The sequence below is a fragment of the Hesperophylax consimilis genome, chromosome 15 (assembly GCF_061612785.1).
Source record: "Hesperophylax consimilis isolate HC1 chromosome 15, BYU_Hcon_1.0, whole genome shotgun sequence".
Taxonomy (NCBI): domain Eukaryota; kingdom Metazoa; phylum Arthropoda; class Insecta; order Trichoptera; family Limnephilidae; genus Hesperophylax; species Hesperophylax consimilis.
Window position 1 is genome coordinate 8,132,857 of NC_142850.1, and position 20,360 is coordinate 8,153,216.

General features: G+C 44.0%; 3 protein-coding genes across 4 annotated transcripts in view; 1 reads left to right on the forward strand and 2 right to left on the reverse strand.

Annotated features, from left to right (window-relative positions):
* Positions 1-20,360, forward strand: part of LOC149417272 (fibroblast growth factor receptor homolog 1-like) — a 279,900-nt gene that overhangs the window by 39,224 nt on the left and 220,316 nt on the right. The window lies entirely within an intron of this gene.
* LOC149417273 (uncharacterized) lies at positions 3,073-4,371 on the reverse strand. The gene has a single exon (XM_089640568.1). The coding sequence runs from the start codon at positions 4,369-4,371 to the stop codon at positions 3,073-3,075; it is 1,299 nt and encodes a 432-aa protein (XP_089496694.1).
* Positions 4,712-6,487, reverse strand: LOC149417274 (uncharacterized). Its single transcript, XM_089640569.1, has one exon. The coding sequence runs from the start codon at positions 6,485-6,487 to the stop codon at positions 4,712-4,714; it is 1,776 nt and encodes a 591-aa protein (XP_089496695.1).

Consider the following 20,360-nt stretch of genomic DNA (forward strand, 5'->3'; position numbering starts at 1 on the left):
GACGGGGGGGTTAACTTGAGATAGAGGTTCGATATTTTGAGTTGTGGGGGGTCTTTCTAGTCGGTATTGTTGGGAGGCTTGGGGGATCCTAGGAGTGCTAAAGTTTGTGAAGGAAGGACGAGGCCAGGAGTTTGGGTTCCGTACTGGGTATTGCATGAGGGGGCGGATATTTTGAGGGCTTACATATCGGAACCGGTTGGAGAATCGGGGAGCGGGGCGTTGGGGGCAACCTTTGTAATTGGCCGGATGAGGCCCTGCGCAGAGAGCGCATTTGGCGGGAGTCGTGGGGGGCTTAGTGCATGCGCTTGTTGGATGGTTTTCACCACATTTGACGCAACGCGGAGTCGCGTTGCAGCATGAAGACGAGTGTCCGTGAAACTGACATCTGTGACACTGTCCAACGGACAGTCTCTTTCTCTGGGGCTCTACTACGATTTTAAGGTGGAGTATTTGGGTTAGATCGGTGAAAATTTTTTTAGATATTTCATTTTTAGTGAGGTTTACTAGCATGAGAGGAATCTCACGGCGGTTGGGGCCTGTCCGCATACGGTGAACCGATAGAACAGGGTATGTTAAGCCAAGAACGTCGCTGACCTCTTGACTTGTTATTTCCTCAGGGATGCCCCTGAGCACGACCCTGAGAGGTTTTACCTCGTTGAGTTTGAAGGAGTGGAAATCTATATTTTTTTCTGTCAGAGTTTTTGTGATACGGTGGTGATCACGAGGGGTTTTCGGGTGAATGTTGAGAGTTTTTGATAGATTCTTGGCGTAAAAATCTATACCCTTGTCGGAGAGGGACTTTTCCAGGGCTGCCCAACCGGTTTTTGAGTGGAGCACCACTGGAGGGATTCTAGAGTTTGTGACTACTACCTGGGGGGTAGATTGAGGAATGGGAGAACTCGGGGGAGGGGTGGCGGGTGGGGGGGGTGGTGGAATGGTAGTCGGGTGGATGGAAGGCATGTCTTGGACGGCCTCAACGGCATTTGGTAAGAGCTGTTGTTTTTTTTTTGATGGGGAGGACGGCTCGATGTTGGTGGGGGAGGTTGCGGGAGATTTCCTATCTCTGTTTCTTTTACGGGAGAGTTTGACCGTCTCCCATGGCATGTCCTCAGTACCAAAGGATGAGTCCGATCCCGAATACTCTGATGCCGATTCGTCAGCATCAGAGCATTCGCTGGCATTTGAAGAGAATGAGGTGGGGCGCTTGCGGTTGCTAACATTTGGGGATGCTGGATAGTGGCCGGAGGTGGTAGCGATTGGGTGAGGAGGGGGGATGATGGAATTAGTTGGGGTAATATTCCCTGCATTTGGGGAAGAGTTGGATGGTGAGCGTGCCAGCTCATATTGCCGATGTGTTAGGTTAAATACATGGATTTTTTCCTCTAAAGAAACAGTATTTTTATCAGGACGTGCATCTAAGAATGAAACCAACTCAAGGTCGATCAATTCATTTTCCATCTCTGTGGGGCTGGATGATTGAGAGCGGGGGGAAGCCATGACGTAAATTAAAGGAGAAATTAAATGAACTTAGTATGGAATTTAAACAGGAATTAAAGTGAGTTTAGAAACTTGGAGAGACTGTATGCCAAATATAACAAAAGACAAAAGACTTACAGGTTTGGATGGTAGAGATGGTCTGGTCGGTGGAGTTATACAGCGCTGATTTCGTGGGACGCACAGGTTTGGTGGCTAGTGATGGCTTTACTCTTCTTTCAAGCGGGATGCACTATGGGTACAAACACTGGGGTCACAGCACGAAAGTTCAAAAACACTGTATAAATTGTTTGAGTTTTGTTTATTTTTCACAAAAAATCACTGAAGGGACGCTAGACGCGTATATGTCTGTGGTAGGTAAACTTTCACTTTCGTAAAATAATTAATGTTTTTATTGTTATGGTAGAACGAGTTGGTAACGGGCGGAAAATTCCACGAACTTGAATTTAAAACTTGATAATCACTGTTGGTTGCTAGGCCAGGTGAGAACGGTAATTAGTGAGCGCGCGGGGATTATCACTGTTGGTTACTATGCCGGATCAGAACGGTAATAAGTGAGCGGGCGGGATTACCCAGAGTTGCGGTCAAATTTAAACACTTGGAAAAACACGGTGCACAGGTGGTTGCGGAGCGATCACTTGTTAGGTGTTGACGGTAGCGGTGTCAGAACGAGACTGCGTAAAGATGAACTGATTTATTTTGAATTATGGGGCTGCTTATATTTAATTAGCCTGACTCGCGCCCGACATTGGGCTAGGAGCCCAAAAGTGGTGGGGGGTTGTACCCGCGCCAACAATGAGTTTATAGCCTCCGACAAACTGTTGCATATTCATTTTGTCGGTAGTACTGGTGATAGTGGTCGCTTAAATTTGCGAGTTAGAAAAGATTTTGAGCGCTTACATGAATGACAATTACATAGTTTAAAGGTATAGTAGTTATGAGAATGTGTATCTTGACAACTAGATTTTTTGTTTGCCAAGATACGACAAAAAATAAGAAATGTTTGTGAAATAAATGTGTAAAAATGATCTCAAGCGATCAAATTTGTAAAACATGTTAAGTTAGTATTTTTCCGAGGTCCCCCGTAACATAGCGCTCAGAAAGAGATAAGATTCACTATGCTACGAGGTTCCTGGATTTTTGTACACGCAAAAAGGGTAAAAAATATTGTTCAAAAATGGGTTTACATATGGGTGAAAAACAGCTTTTTTAATATCTCCTCAGCGGTAGTATATCGAAAATAGTGTTTATTTGACTACCGCCGAGGGGATGAACAAGTAAAATATACATATTTGCAATGTTTAAAAATTGATTTTTCTATGTAAAATTTACATAGAAAAAATGCTGGACATTGATCCACGCGGCAGGTAAGCCGGCGATGTGGTATCGAAGCCATTCGGAGTCAAAGTTTTCAAGCCGCTTGGGCCGAAAACTGGACAAAAATGACCAGTGGCGGGGAGTGGTGATTTCGCCAGTGGCGTGGAGTAGGGACATTTTATGAAAGTAAAACAATTTTTATGAAATTAAATAATGTGGTCAACTACGTCCGTTACACTCCCCCCGTTTAGCTATGCTAAACTAAAAAATAGGACGTTTGTTGGTACGGCGCAGTCCGCGGCGGCCAGTCCCTCTGGGATGGTGCTGGGCTGGTGGTACTGTTGAGGTTGCATCGGTAGGTGGGGCCGGCAAGATTACAGCGAGCTTCACAGCGGGGCGGACGTAAATTCCGGTGCTCGTCTGGATCCTGGCGGTCCTCACTTGGCCGTCTGCAGCAGGGGTGGCATCAAGGACTCGACCGCGTGGCCAGCTGTTGCGGGGCATAGCGGGGTCCATGGTGATCACGAGGTCATCCTTCTTGATGGGGATGACTGGCTGTTGCCATTTTTGGCGAGCAGCCAGGGTGGGGAGATATTCGCGGAGCCACCGTCTCCAGAACATATCAGCGAGTTGTTGGCTGATACGCCACTGGCGACGGAGGCATACCTCCTCATCCTGCCTGTCGTATAGTGACAGATGAGGTCGGTTTCCGGCTCTTCCCAGTAAAAAGTGGTTGGGGGTGAGGGGCTCTTCGTCCCTGGGATCCACCGAGACGTGTGTGAGGGGGCGGTTGTTTACAGTCCACTCGGCCTCGGCAAACGCTGTCCTCAAGGTCTCTTCGCGTGGAGCTCGTTCCAGCAAGATGGCCTTCAGGGCGGTTTTTACAGAACGCACCAGGCGCTCCCAAGCTCCCCCCATATGAGGAGACATTGGAGGGATGAAGTTCCATTCGATCCCCTTTGTTGACAAATGATCCCTCATCCGGGTATCATTTTTGAGTGATTCGATGGCATCCTTCAGCTCGTTGTCGGCACCATGGAAGTTCGTACCATTGTCTGAGAACAGAGCTTTTGGTTGGCCTCGGCGCGCCGTCATGCGTTGTAAAGCCATGATGGCGGAGTCCGTGGTCAGTGAAGTTGTCAGCTCAAGGTGAATGGCACGAGTAGATAGGCATGTGAAGATTGCACCATATCTTTTCTCCCGATGTCTGCATACGGTGACTTCCATCGGCCCAAAGTAATCTAGTCCACAGTTTGTGAATGGAGGAACATGGTGGGCTAGCCTTGATGGCGGCAAGGGCCCCATAAGTGGGGGGGCTGGCTTGCTCCTGCGCATCTTGCAGGTGGGGCAGTTGTGGGCGATCATCCGAATATTTGTTCGCAGTCGCAGCACAAGGTAGCTGCCTCGCACCTCAGCCATGGTTCTCTCCGTACTTGGGTGATCGGCTTCCTGGTGATGATGTCTCACCAGAAGTCTTGTATAGGCGTGATCACCATCTAATATGATCGGTGTCCGCACTGCTTGAGGCACTTTACTGAGGGCTTGTAATCTGGAATTCATCCTCAGTAGGCCATCAGGTCCAAGGAAGGGGCTCAAGGCTTTGAGCCGGCTGTCACTTGGTAGTGGATCTCCTTTCTGGAGCGCATTTATGTCATGATAAAATGTCTCTTCTTGACATATTTTTGCCCATCGGGCCTCTGCTTCTTTGATTTCATCGCTTCTTAAATATTTATCAGGTTGTTCGTGATGTTTTCCACGACACCTTTTAATAAAACGGTGTATCCAGCAGGTAGTTCGAATAAGTCGACGCCATGAAGAGAATCTGTTGATTTCGGGCAGTGTCTCTGCCACAGTTGTTGTGATGCCGACGTATTGAGGCCTCACTTCTAGGGTGCCATCATCAGGCTGAGGCAGTTTGCACCGTTCGCGCGGCCATTCTGCCTCGTCTGAGGTCAGGAAGGCTGGTCCACTGAACCATCGTCCAGAGGTCAGGAGTGTTGACGTCTCGGGTGCCGATGTCTGCCGGGTTCAGTTTGGTAGGGACCCATCTCCAATCTGCAATGCGGGTGAGCTCGTCGATCTCGCCGAGTCTGTTGGCCACAAAGGCGGAGTATGTGCGTGGATCTGTGCGCAGCCAGCACAACACTGTTGTCGAGTCTGTCCAGAACACTGTTCGCGCAATGTTGCTGCGACATTCTTTCTTCAGGGTTGCTGCCAGTCTGGCCGCCATGAGCGCTGATTGTAGCTCAAGGCGGGGTATTGATAGAGGTTTCAGAGGAGCCACTTTGCACTTGCTGGCCAAGAAGGTGGCTGTGGTGTTCCCATCAATCTCCTCGGTATGGTAGGCGACCGCACAGCATGCCTGCTCTGAGGCATCACAGAAGAGGTGGAGGGTGACGAAGCTCTCTTTGTTTTGTAAGCAGCGCCGAGGTATGGCAACTTTGCAGTCTTGCAGAAGTCCCAGCCAGTCCATCCACCTTTCGTCGTGTTCAGGTGTGATGATGTCGTCCCATCCGATGTTGGATCGCCAAACAGCTTGTAGTAGTATCTTCGATCGGACTGTGAGGCAAGCGACGAAGCCCACAGGGTCGAAGATTTTCATAACAATGCTGAGCAGCTGCCGTTTGGTAGGCCTGCTGATCAGTTCAGGATCGGCAGCATCGCGAAATGCATATAAAAATCGATCTGTGACAGGATCCCACAGAAGTCCGAGGATTCTCTCTGTATCTGCTTCTCCGCTGTTTATGGTGATGGCTGACCTGGCTCGGTCTATAAGCGGGATAGTAGCCATCACTGAAGTGTCGTTAGAGGCCCAGTTTGTTAGGTGGAATCCTCCAGTTGACAGTACTTTGGCAACAGTAGTGATGAGTGCTGTCGCTTCAGTTTTGGTATCGACCGCATCCAAATAGTCATCCATATAAAACTTTGTTTGGATGGCGGCTGCGGCAGCAGGGAATAGTGCAGAATTCTCCTGGGCCACTTTGTTTCGCACGTACTGGGCGCTGCTTGGTGAACAGGTAGCGCCAAACATCATTGATGACATCATGTAAGTACGTGGTTCTTGTTGAGGTGTTGGTCTCCATAAAAACAATTGTGACTGTTGATCTTCACTTTTGATTTTCACTTGTAAAAACATCTCCTTGATGTCGGCGGCGAGAGCTATTTTTCCCTCTCGAAACCGGAGTATATTTCCTAACAATGAAGTCAGCAGGTCAGGCCCAGTCAGCAACTGATCATTGAGGGAGGTCCCTCGGCAGCGGCTGGCAGCATCAAACACCACACGGATCTTGTTTGGTTTGTTTTGGTTCACTACGGCAAAATGCGGTAGGTACCATTTGCGGGCAGAGGGTTTTTCTACCTCTCGATCCGTAAGTTCACGTGCGTGGCCTTGTGTTATAAGTCCGTTGATTTTAGCTGCATAGGCGGTTGCCAAGTCCTTTTCCTTCGATAATTTTCTCTCCAGAGACCACAGTCGTTTTAATGCACATTGCCGATTGTCAGGCAGTGTGATATTATTCTCCTTCCACAGAAGGCCGGTTTCCCATCGGCCAGATGTCAGTTGATGGGTTGTATCTTCCATCAGCTGATTTGCACGTACTATGTGCGCAGTTACACGAGAGGCGGACGTGATCCCCAATGAGTCAATCGCAAAATTGTGTTTGATGAGATCACTCATGAGGTCGTCTTTGTGGCTCTCCTCGCGCAGGGCCAGTGTTGTAGCCTCAGCTTCGTGTTCAGGGGGCCCTCCGCCATGGGTGATCCACCCCAACGCCGTCCGTGACAATATTCGCGTAGAGTCACGAACGTCGCGCACTTCCCTCGAGACAATAAGGTGTACATTGTCTTGCCCGATGAGAAGTGTGGGGGTGATGTAGCGGCCGTGGACCCTCTGTTCAGGAAGGCTGAGCTGCTGGACGGTGTTGGCCTTGATGACGTACTCATCAGAGATTCCGGCGCCGCGTAGAGTAATTGGCACGCGGCGGGACGTCAAGTCTGTTGAGCACATGTTTTTTGCTCCGTGTAGTCGTAGCTCACGGGTAGGTCCGGTTGTGCCGATTTTCTGTGCTGTGGTGGCATCAATAAGGGTGACAGTTGAGCCCTCGTCCAGAAGCGCAAAGGTTTTAATCTGTCGCTTGGGGCCCGACAATATGACCCCCACCACTTTTAACACGGCACTTTCGGTGTGGCGTCACATATTGTGAACGTTTGCCACTGTATTGTTATTTTCACGATAGTTCGGGTTGTGAAGAAGTCGGTGGTGGGGGTATCTGCACTCCCCCACTCCGCACCAGTCACTAACTTTGCAGAATTTGGTAAAATGTTTGCCATTGAGGCATACTCGGCACAATCCGGCACTTTTAACTGTCACAAAACGGGTTTTTATGTCTTTCGCGGCGAAAGTACGACATTCGCTAAGTTGGTGGCCATTTTCACCGCACTGAACACACCCGGCGCGGTTGTCGAACTCGCGAACTTCATCGTAACTGTTTTGCACTTTTTCCCCGCTTCGATTATTTTCTCGATTATTACCAGACAAAATTTGGGGCATTCGATTATTACCAGACAAAATTTGGGGCTTTCGATTATTTTTCGCGAACTGTTGTTTTTCACTAGAATTGTTGTTGTAAACATTGTTTTCCCGCGATAAAAACCGTTCTGACGCGGCAGACGTGTTTAAACTGTTTTCACAAGTGTCACTTTTGTTCGAATTGTTTTTTCGCGAAAACTTTTCTGACGCGGCAGACATATTTAAGAAACTTTCACAGGTATCACGTTTTTTAGCACCGTTTTTGCGCGAAAACTGTTCCGTTGTCGCGAGCGTGTGTTCACGGCGTGGGCGGGACCTCGCGGGGTCAACCAAACCGGACTTTGGGATGGCGTTCGCGACGGTTTTCAGGAAGGCGGCAAACTGGCAGATGGTAGCGGAGGCCTCGTAGTGCCGCACTTCCATCAGCCACGCCAACCGCAAGGTGGGCGGCATCTTCCCCGCGATGTCACTGAGCAGCGCTGGATTCGTCAGATAGCCATCATTGTTGAGGGAGCGGAGTGATGCCACCAGGTTTTGAACTGTGCCAGAGAAGTCTGCGATGTCCTCCAGAGAGGCCTCAATTGTGAGGTGGGGCAGCTTCTTCACTTTGTCCAGCATCAGAGCAGCGAGTGAAGTAGTCCCTCCAAATCTCTGCTCCAGGACTGCCAGGATCTCCGGAACCTGGGCAGGGTCCATCAGAAGGGGGCCGACGGCTTCTCGGGCTTTCCCCTTGAAGGCCCGCTGTAGGCGGATCAAGTTTTCGCTGGAGGTCATCCGACATGTGGAGGTAGACTGGTTGAACTGAGCCCTCCAGGTGGGCCACTCCAGTGGATCTCCAGAGAATGGAGGCAGGTCCTTGGCCATAGATTGTCTGGCAATAAGGGCCGCCATTCGTGGATCGTCCTCGATTGTGGGACGGGGGCTGTCCTGAGCCCTTGAAGCTCTGATGGCTTCTGTCAGGGCGGAGGCCAGCTGAGCCATGGGACTGCCATCATGCTGAACCCAGGCTCTGGTATGTTGGGCCGTCTCATCCGCCGTAGGTTGGGGGGGGAATCTCGGCATGGAGCTGGTACTGGCTGTGGGCGGGCCATCTGGCCGTGCCGGCACGCCATACTCCTGTTCGCGCAGTGGTACGGGCGGCACATGTCCAGATGGTCCAGATGGTCCAGAGGGTCCAGGTGGTCCAGGCTGTGTCCATGGCACGTCCCACTGCTCCAGCAGTCCGGCAGGTGATCCTGGCGTCGGCGCTGGGTACCCCGGGTGGGGCAGAGGTACGGGCAGCACAGGGCCATGAGGTCCAGGCTGCACCAGTACTGGGCATCCCTGAATGGTCCAGGGTGCTGGTTGCGCAGGGCCTGCTGGCTCTTGCTGCGCTCGTGATGCGTACCTCTGGTCCACCAGAGGTACAAGTCCGGCTGGCACTTCAGGTACGGCTTGCCTCTGTTCTATCAGAGGGGCGGGCGGTACGGGGCCAGAGGGTCCAGGCTGCATCATGTTTGGCCACCCTGCATTGGGCCAGGGTGACGAGGGCGGGGGACCGGCTGGCCTTGGCTGCGCCGCTGCTGAGTACCTCTGGTCCACCAGAGGCACCGGGCTTGGTTGGCCGGGCTGCACCCATCCAGGGCTGTACCCTTGAAAGCGCCAGGGTCCTCCTTGGGCAGGATACCCTTCCAGGAGTACGGGTCCAGATCGGGCAGGCACTGCTGCTGCTGGTTCCTTGTACCTCTGGTCCACCAGAGGCACCGGGCTCGATTGGCCGGGCTGCGTCCATGATGGTGGTGACCTCTCCAGGAGCTTCGAAGGTCCAGGAGGGGCAGGGGCTGCTGCTGTTGGAGCTGATTGAAGAGCTGCTTTAAGTCTCTCAATGTGCTCGGTTTGACTGCGAAGCTGTTGTCGCAATGACTCCATCGCATCTTCTTGAGATGTGGAGGGCGGTGAGTCATGATGTGCAGGTGGTGCCATGTCAGGAGTAGTGCTGGGCGTGGGCATGGGGGTTACGTCAGGCGTGACGTGAACCGCAGCCGTGGCCTGAGACCCAGCGTCCAGGGCATCTGCAGATGGTGTTGAGGATCCATCGTCTTGGATCCGGCTCGACCGTAAAGTTGGAGACATCCTGGTTGAAGGCGTGTGAGAATCCGGCTCGAAGGACCACTTGTACTGGACGGGAGTCCGCACAAGACTGTAGATTTAGGCGCCGGGTCCAAACCGTGTCTTCAACCGATGAGATGCTCCTTTACGGCCGATGATGATGATTGTAGTTGATATTGGTGATGAAATCTGCCTCCCGCACCCAGGCTTGGTGAATGGTGGGCACTGGGTGTGCTTTCGTCTCTGCTCGCTTCTGGTGTTGGCGGTTTTTCAAAGGAGGGCCGGCTGGTCTCGAAGAGGTAACACCAGAAGATCTTGGAGCAGAAGACTCGGCGAGGTGAGGCAGATGTTGAGCAGGAGTCACTTGTTGATAAATAAAACGCTTGGTTTTGGTGGTAAAGATGAACTGATTTATTTTGAATTATGGGGCTGCTTATATTTAATTAGCCTGACTCGCGCCCGACATTGGGCTAGGAGCCCAAAAGTGGTGGGGGGTTGTACCCGCGCCAACAATGAGTTTATAGCCTCCGACAAACTGTTGCATATTCATTTTGTCGGTAGTACTGGTGATAGTGGTCGCTTAAATTTGCGAGTTAGAAAAGATTTTGAGCGCTTACATGAATGACAATTACATAGTTTAAAGGTATAGTAGTTATGAGAATGTGTATCTTGACAACTAGATTTTTTGTTTGCCAAGATACGACAAAAAATAAGAAATGTTTGTAAAATAAATGTGTAAAAATGATCTCAAGCGATCAAATTTGTAAAACATGTTAAGTTAGTATTTTTCCGAGGTCCCCCGTAACATAGCGCTCAGAAAGAGATAAGATTCACTATGCTACGAGGTTCCTGGATTTTTGTACACGCAAAAAGGGTAAAAAATATTGTTCAAAAATGGGTTTACATATGGGTGAAAAACAGCTTTTTTAATATCTCCTCAGCGGTAGTATATCGAAAATAGTGTTTATTTGACTACCGCCGAGGGGATGAACAAGTAAAATATACATATTTGCAATGTTTAAAAATTGATTTTTCTATGTAAAATTTACATAGAAAAAATGCTGGACATTGATCCACGCGGCAGGTAAGCCGGCGATGTGGTATCGAAGCCATTCGGAGTCAAAGTTTTCAAGCCGCTTGGGCCGAAAGAGAGATAGAGAGGAGATAGAATTTTTGATTGCGTAGTTTGTGGATTTTGCGCAGTTTGAGGATTTTTCGTGGCTTGTAATATAGCCACAAAACTGCTTCCGTCTGGCTTGTGTTCACACAGCCAGGCCCCAACACCTTACAGCCGGCCGGAGAAATTCAGCCGGCCTGGAGCAGGCGCACGCGCCCCAACTGCCCTTTTCAAGGCAATCTTCGCAATTCACATACGTCGTCCCAACTGCCTTTCTCAAGGCATTCAGCAAATTACGCAACTAATCCAAATTTTTCTCGTTTCAGAATAATTCAACCCAAAAATGCCGTACCACCGCACGCCAAGAGGAATAGCGACTTTTAAGCGCAACAAGCCCCTGTCCATGGATTTCCCGGAGGGTGCCACAGGCTGGAGATTCAATCCAGATACACACGAGCAGGAATTCGTGTTTGGATCATCACAGACCGGCTCCGGATCGGCAACCGGATCACCAAGAGCCACATCACCCATGGTAGAGGAATGGACGAGGGCTACGGCTTCAAAGCGCCCCCATTCCCCCCCAAAGCCCGTTTTTCGTCTGGTTCACGAAAACAAATATGAACCCTTACATAAAGTAAGCGAACCAGCCCAGGATATCCCGTCGCCACCGACGAAGAAACGCCCGACGCCACCAAGACCAGTGGCGTCCACCAGCAGAGACCAGGCGCCCACCAGCCGAACGACTGCACCGACTCTTGGGAAGAGCACACGAGTCCCGCCCGTAATCATGACCATAGGGTCAATGACGCACGGAGACATCACGAAGGAAGTTCAGAGGCACATTGGAAGTGCCCACTTCAACTTCCGGTATGCCAAAGGAGGCAAAATCAGCGTTGTGGTGAGCTCGGTAGAAGCCCACAAAAAACTGACAGCAGCCCTACGTGGAGAGGAGAAGCCTTTCCACACCTTCACCACAGAAGCAGAGAAACTCAAGAAGACCGTCATCAGGGGACTCCCGAAGTTGTCACCAGGTGACATAATGGAAGACCTTGAGAATCAAGGCTTCCCGGCAAGGACTGTGGTCATGATGACCACCCCGGGAACAGAATACCCGCTTTACCTGGCACACTTTGGCCAGGAAACAAACATGGGCCACCTGAGAGCCGCGGTGATCTACCTGTGCCACTGCAGGATTACATTAAGAAAGTACCGAAGCAACCATCTACAACACGGAACACAGTGCCACAGGTGCCAAAATTTCGGACATGGGTCCAGAAATTGCGCACACGTCGCTCGCTGCGTCAAATGCGAAGGAAGTCACGCCACACCGGAGTGCCCGAAAACAAATCGAGAAGAGCCGTCCGTCTGCTGCAACTGCGGCGGAGCCCATCCCGCAAACTACGGCAAATGCCCCAACAGGGTGGCATACGTAGCTGCTCTCCAGCACAGACAGGAGCAATCCAACGCCCAGAGGCGCAAAGAGGCAGAGCCCCGGGCACAGAGACCCGCGGCCAGAGTTGACGGCCGATCCTGGGCGGACGTAGCGGGCCGAAGCAACCACCAGCAACAGGCTCCTGAACAACAGGAACCACCAAGAACCACACCAGAACAACGCCAAGCGCCAAACACCGGATCCTCTGATGACGAGGACATAATGATCCTACTGCGAGGCCTCATCAGGGTACGCGAAAAATTGGCCTCCTGCTCATCAAAGACAGAGAAACTGATTATCCTAATGGAGCTCCTCAAGGAGATCACACCGTGAAGCTCCATGAGAAAAATAACAGCGATGACGAAGAAATAGTATCCTTTTTTAATATAACAAAATATGTTTTTTCTTCCACAGGAATTCTCTAACAAACTTTTTTGCAGGACCACCGAAGCGAAAAGGACGCAGCCAAAACATGAAAAAAATGAAATACTTAAATTCAGTAAATCACAAAGTCAAACAGCGTAAAAAGTTCAGAACTTATTGTTTTCTTTTTCTTGTCATTTGTATGAGGTTTTTTATCCAGTTAAGAATTTTTCCTCATAAAACTTATTAATGTAACATAAATTCAGTCAATTAAATACAACCATCAGATGGTGATAGTAATAAGGCTAATCAGCCGCAGTACTAGTTAGTTAGAAACATGAAGGGTATTGTTATAAGCCCTAGCTAGTTAGAGGATTACGAAAGAATCCATAAAATCAAAAAAAAAATCAAAAGCTTGGGCCGAAAACTGGACAAAAATGACCAGTGGCGGGGAGTGGTGATTTCGCCAGTGGCGTGGAGTAGGGACATTTTATGAAAGTAAAACAATTTTTATGAAATTAAATAATGTGGTCAACTACGTCCGTTACAGAAAGAATACAAATTATGTTTACATGAAAATGATAACGTTATCTTCTTTTAAATGTGTTTGATAGTTCCTTAGTATCTTTTATTTTTTCTATGTCTTCAGTTGAAGAATTCACATTAATGACCACAAGTAATGGTGGTGTGTGATGATAAAACGAAATTAAATTTGATGATGACTCGATATACATATAAATATATTATTGTAATAGAATTATTATATATTTTTTAAATATGTCACTTACATTTGGTACTTCTTCAAATTCTTCTAATAATAATATTGTGAAAAATTTTTACGCTTTTTAAATATGTACCTACATCCATTTGACTTTCACTTTTGTTTTCGGTCATGAATAAATGCATATCTTGGAAGCGGAAATTAACCCAATTCCCGATATAATAAATTAACTCGGCAGATAAACTGAAAATGCATTCTCTCTGTTGGCAATCACATATACGCATTTCTCAGAAATTGGATTACATTGCAGCAGTCAATATACGAAATAAATATCGGTCCTTTCCGATCGGCATTTGGCGAGGTTGGCAAAGTTGTCGACTCCAGTTCCTGGTTAGGACGGTTCAATCCTCCGGTTAAAACCACGAATTTTTATTTATTTAATTTTCTACAACTGACCGGTTTTGCTCAGTACAAGCATCTTTATGTATAAAATAAACATTTTTTAAGTTTTAAAAGACATTTCAAAACATAAGTAATATGGTAAAAAATATATCACTGCATCTACGCAATTTTAGATGATCTTCTGTAATTTAGCCTATTTACTCAATTCAAACAAAAATACCATATGGTAACCACTAACCATGTCTTCTTAAAATAATAATAACAATATTGGACAATTTGTACAGCGCCAATTTTGTGAGATATCACAAAATATATACTATATAAAATACAGTTGATGCAGGTATCACAAAAAATATTAATATTACAAAAATAAAGTGAAGTTAAGTTAAGTAAAATGCAGAACAGGAAGAGATGACATGAAGATAGAAGATGGAGACTCTGAAGCAAGAAGAATCCTAGGTGGTGAAGAAACTGGACCAGCTGCTGCAGCGAGAGAGTCCACCGCGTCCACCAACAGTGCCAGCACGAGGTTCGTCATCCGTCCAGGTATGTGTCTACTGCTAATAAAGCGCTGACACAATATCCTTCTTGAAACATTCCCGACTTCTTGTGCGTCACATATTCCCTTTACAATTTCCACTCCATTTAATTAATTTTAACCCCTTTTCCTGCCCCCTCTCTCTTCCATACATAAGGATTGTTTCGACGAATCCTTTGTGAAGTAGACTGGTTGATTAGCCTCATTTCCTTTGACGACTTTGCATTGGTGACTACTAACTGCGCTTAGTCCCTGCATACACTACACACTTCTGGCAAAGTCCTTATCAAACTAACCGCTTTTCCCTGACACGTGTTAATTACACAGGCTCATATGTTCATTATTTACATTCATTGATTCACAATTAACCCGCGAGTAGGAACTATATTAAATGTTACCTTTCAGATTTTTTTGGATGACATTAAAAATCTTTGTCTAGTAGAATGTCTGTGACGAATGTTTTTATTAAAAATCTTTGTCTAGTAGAATGTCTGTGACGAGCGGCAGCGTTTGTTTGGTTTTTATACAAACCTACAGTTTTATTCCGAGATTGACGAAATTTTGCACACTTGAACTTTAAAACGAGAGGAAAGTCACAGTTTACTTCCGATTTCGAAAAACTCTGTGAAAGTTCAGCTAGTACCAAACTAGCGGTGACCGGTTATCTCATCAAAATTACAGTTCAACACACCTACAAAACGTGATATAAAGTCATGAAAAGTGATGATAAAACTAGGTTAAATAGGTTACGTAGGTAACTATATAACTTGGTTTTTGTTTCATCACTTTTAATCACGCTAAATCACTTTTTAAAGGTGTGTTTACGAGTAATTGTCATTTTGATGAAATATCGTTGAACCCAACATAGCCTACCTACGTAAGGAGCTACTATTGAGCTATTAAATCATCAAAAAGACTAATTTCGGTTGTCTGTGCATACTGCATGAAACCTGGTTCAATGAACTCAAAATTGCTTTGAATCATTTTCAAAATTGGAACTCATTGTGTGAATAATTCAGACAAGCGAAAAAGTATGAAGGTACCTATGATATAATATTTTAATAGAAATTATTTTAATTTTTTATTGTAATTATAATGAGCCCGTGATTTTTCACGTATCAGTGCTAGTTATCATTAAAAGAATTGATGATACATACGGTTGGTATTGTTACACAACGAAGTGATTATTATTAATTAAAAAGTAATAATGTCTCATCTGTTGGTGATTAATTATCTACAGATTTTAACAATGTTTCCATTATATAACCACAGTGAACAAGTTTCATTCGTGTCATGCTAGTTATATAAGTCAGTCATTGAATCGCCATAATCACGATGTGAGTGATGACGCGCATGTGGATGTAAGTGTAAGTTAATAATGTCTGAGGAAGACAATAATACTAATATTAAATATTTGGGTCTGGTCAATTTGATCACGTCAAGAGACTTTAGTATAACAGAAGAGTTCTTAAGCCTCTATGTAAATGAAGCAATGCAGGTAAAGGTAACGAGAGTTGACTGCAATAAAAATAGCATTGAATGTATACGTTTCCACCGGTAAGTAACAGCCCTTTGTATCGTTTACGCCCACTTATTGTCACTAGCGGAAGAGGGACAGCAAGAAACTTACAGCGTGTCCTATTCATATCGGTTCCTGTTCGATCAGGCATGTGATACCGCGAGTGAAGAAATCAAAGTTTTTATTATTTTAATTTCGCATCGTTATTAATAGATTTATTTGTTGTCAGTTTTTTCTACAAATTAACTCCATTAATGGAGGACTGAACGCAGTTGGCGCTTACAAAAAAATGTCCAAAGAAGCGAAGTTAGCAGTCCACAATGGAGTGCTGGTACCTACCCTGATGTATGGAAGTGAGGCATGGAACTGGCAAAGAAAGGATGAAAGTAAATTGAATGCTGTTGAAATGAGATCTCTGAGGCGTATGTGTGGTAAAACCATGTATGATCGTGTGAGGAATGTGGAGATCCGCAAAGAGTGCAAGGCTGATGTAAGCGTAATGAGTAAGATCAAGAAAGGGACGCTTAGATGGTTTGGGCATGTAGAGCGAATGAGCGAAGAAAGGAGTGTAAGGAGAATATACGATGCAAATGTGAATGGTAGCAGAAGTCGGGGACGTCCGAGGAAGACATGGCATGACCAAGTGAATCAGATACTTGAGTCGGGCCATGTCAAGAGTCAGAACAATAGAAGAGTATGTATGAGACGATGTATGAATGTGAATGAGGCAAGGAGTGTGTTCCAAGACCGAGTTGTTTGGCGGTCCGTCCTCTCTGCCTACCCCTGTGGGGAAACGGCGTGATGGTTAGTTAGTTAGTTAGTTCAGTTTTTTCTGCTACATTTTGGCCATTTAAATTTTCCTCTAATATATTCATTGGACTAAACGAATGATGGTTATTGCACAGAATAAATGGTTTCCGGGGCGGCGGTACCCCAACCCGCCTCTCACATTTTAGTCAAGTCACGTGCGGCCTCTCTCCGGGACTACTCATAAGTGGTGGTCCTTTACCATGTTGATACTGAAAATATCTTTCATTCTCGAACAAGGTGCAATTGTCTTTAAATTTGTAATAATTTGTAATACCACTCCAATTTCTTATTTTTTATTACTTATTTATTAATTTTCGGGAAATCGACAGTTTACATTTAATCAGTTTGTACATAAGTATTATATAGCTAAAATAAAACCAATTCTGGATTTCCTCCTTGTGACTTTACCTCTACTGAGACAGCATAATATGGAATAAGTAAATTAAATTTGTGAGAAAGGAATATGAATTAAAAAAATTACACAAAACAAAAGATTATATAAAACGAAAAATTTACAAAACAATACAGTTATAGCCTTAACATTTAGGTTAGACTTTGTAACCTTCCAATTATTGTAATTTATTTCAAATGCATGTCATTTAAGCATTAAATTTTTAGTGACTAATTTCTTTGTCGGCAAATTTGATAATTTGGGCGAATTTTCTTCGAACTCCGGTATATTTGATTGGTATGCAAACTTCTTGTTTTTGCAACGTTTTAAGACGGGCTAGCGCGTATAAAAATTCTCAGCGAAACATTCTCCAGGTCTTAACATCATCTGCAATGCAAATTTGCATCGCTTTGAACCGCATTAAAAACAACATTTACTTCCAACGATCAAAGATCATCCAGAGATCGCAGATATTCTTGAAACTTGAATGAATTTAAATGTGTCACTCCTGCGGCCAAGACCAAAATACCAAGTTTCCAGCAGACAGCATGGTCCAGACTGCCAGTACTGAAAATATATTATTCACCTCAGGGCACGCAGAGACATTCCCAACAATTCCTGAAGCTATGAATCACACTAATTAGAAATAATTCAAAAGGAATACACACCTACTAGAACCCGTTTCAGCGAATTTTGACGATAAACTATGCTGGCGCCACATGACTTCAGCTTTGGACAAAGTGCAAGCAATCGTAACAATGCATGACATGTGCATATTAAATGAACTGTGAACAGTGTGAACCATAGCCATATTGCGTTAGTGTCTATGTGTCTATGACGCTCATCGACTGAATTCAGATTTTTTGTCACCTACATACCATTTGAGTAAATTTTAAATGGTCTCAAGTCCAAAGTTCTTTAAACTATTTGATTCCTTCTACGTTATATTAGATAACGATACAGGTCTTCATCTTAATATAACGGTACCCTTACCTATCAAAGTTTAGCTATCATCGTCGATTGATTTGATTAAAATAAAATAGTTGATAACCGGAGAAATGTTCCCAAGTGTTAAAATTTGTTTCTATTCATTCACTGCAATAGCATGCAATACGCAAAAGTCCTATGCATGTTAATCATAGTGTCTTCTCAAAAATAAAGTGTGTAGGTACATAATTAGTTACTAAAGCCTAGGAATTAATATTAGTACAGCGTTTTTTACGTGATTATTATCATTACTGAGATTTTAGACGCAAGAATGAGAAGTTGAAATGTTTCGTAGGGTTGTGCGACTGTGCGTCGAGTTTCTCGTCGGCAGAAATATATCCCGTAATAATAATTAGGAACTCATTTTTAAGGAATTTAAGGTCATAAAATTAAATAATCGGCTCTAACTTACAAGTGCACAGAGAAAATATTTTTAAAAAGCCGTTCTATACCGAAACACAGCAAATCTCAAGAAAAAAATACATGCTACCGATTCCATAAAAAACACAATTCTTTAATACATCGGGAAAAAAATACAAGCTACCGATTCCATAAAAAAAAAAAAATTTAATACATCTAGGAAAAAATACATGCTACCGATTCCATAAAAAACAAGATTCTTTAATACATTGAGGAAAAAATACATGCTACCGATTCCATAAAAAACAAGATTCTTTAATACATCAGGGAAAAAATACATGCTACCGATTCCATAAAAAACAAGATTCTTTAATACATCAGGAAAAAAATACATGCTACCGATTCCATAAAAAACAAGATTCTTTAATACATCAGGGAAAAAATAAATGCTACCGATTCCATAAAAAAAATCTTTAATAAATTATATTAAAATATAAGATCCCTTAAAAACAGATTTAAAGAATTCAAAACACAATTAAAACACACACACAAAAAATGCATAAAAAAAACAAAAGAAACGAAATTATTATTTTAAAATTATAACTATAAAAAAACAACACGTGATAAAAATTTCTTAATAATTAAATAAATTACACCTTCTTCCCATAGAACGAGCATAGTTTACAGAAGTTAAAATTTTACTATAAAATATACATATGAATTATTACTCGGATATTAATTATGTTTATGTATTTAGTACAAAAAAAGCATCCAATAAATATTTGAACCGAATACCAGGATTAAAAATAACATTTTCAGAAGCAGTGTTTCCGGTGTTGTGTTAAAAATGCAGATACGTAGGTATATGAAATTCTAGAACAGTATTCAACAATTCTAGAAGTAACGGTTCTGTACATTATTTACCTGAATATGGTATAAATAATACATAGGAATATTTCTACTCATTGGTTATATATTTTTATTGTCTGATGAGCTGGTTGATGCAATCTGTTTACCAGTTATATTGATTGTCCATAATAATTAGTATTGCAATAAATTCTTGGGAGGGAGGGATGGAAAGGACAGCGTGACACCATGGGGTGATTTTTTAATCTTTATTTTTTAAATATCAACGCGCTCCCTCTAACATTCGTATTTACATACATCCCTTTAAAACCATCATCTTCTATTTTGAACTCTTAAGAGGAAACCGGGTGGTGTTTTTTCCATACAAACGTATTCCTCATTTCCCTCTCTGGATTTTGACACTAGAGAAAATATTTTTTTTACATAATATGAATATTGACCGCAAGCGTGTCGGTACGTTTTGATTTTTTTGATAAGTTACTTTTTATAGGAGTTATAACCCTTCAAAAATTGTTAAAATTGCCTTTTTTTAACGCCATCAACAAACGTTCAGTATACAAATAAGACGATGTATTTATAAAAAAAGCAAAACGTACAGACATAGAATGTTTTCTTCCAATACATTTGGTAAAAAAAATCTTGGAAATCGGTTCAGTTTTGGAGTAGAAAAATGAGGACTACAAAACCTCGATTTTGACAATTTTATTTAGGTATTATCAGGCTGAGGTGCATGTGTCCCTTTCTCTCAGTATTCGGGGGTGAGGGGGGGCGGAGAGGGTTTTGTTGAATACGTATACAGTCAACGAAGTGATGTGACATTCTCAATAATTATATCGATACACTAGTCCACTAGTGTTGTCATGTCCCGAGTTATCGATGTTTTTTTAAAATTATTTTTCTGTTTGGTGACTTATCTTGAGTGTGCCAATACTTACCGAGCTTATTTACTAAAGTTATTGTGACAAATTTAATTTGTTTACGTCAAATAAATTAATGGAAAAAAATTGAAAAAAAAAAAACACCTGTTACAGACAGACCCCGAGATGATTCCGTTCCGTATTGCCGAGTTGGATATGGAACACAAAAATTAATTAAAATATTTTTTGATAACTTTTGAAGGTTGTACTCAACATAATATTATCCCTTTATAGGTCACTTTTTTTAAGATACAACTACCGAACCAAAAAAAAACTTTTATATTTGACTAAATATATTGTTCTAGATTTTTTTTTTTTAAATTATATTTTACAAGAAAATGTGTTATGGTAAGTACATACACCACTGATCGTTTGATGGAATGCTGGTACAGCGTATGTTCAGTGGTACATGCACCTACCGAATGTTGTTGAATCGATTATGTTATTATAATATCATATTATACAAATGAATATTGAAATCTATGTATAAGAGGCACCATATTGTTTAT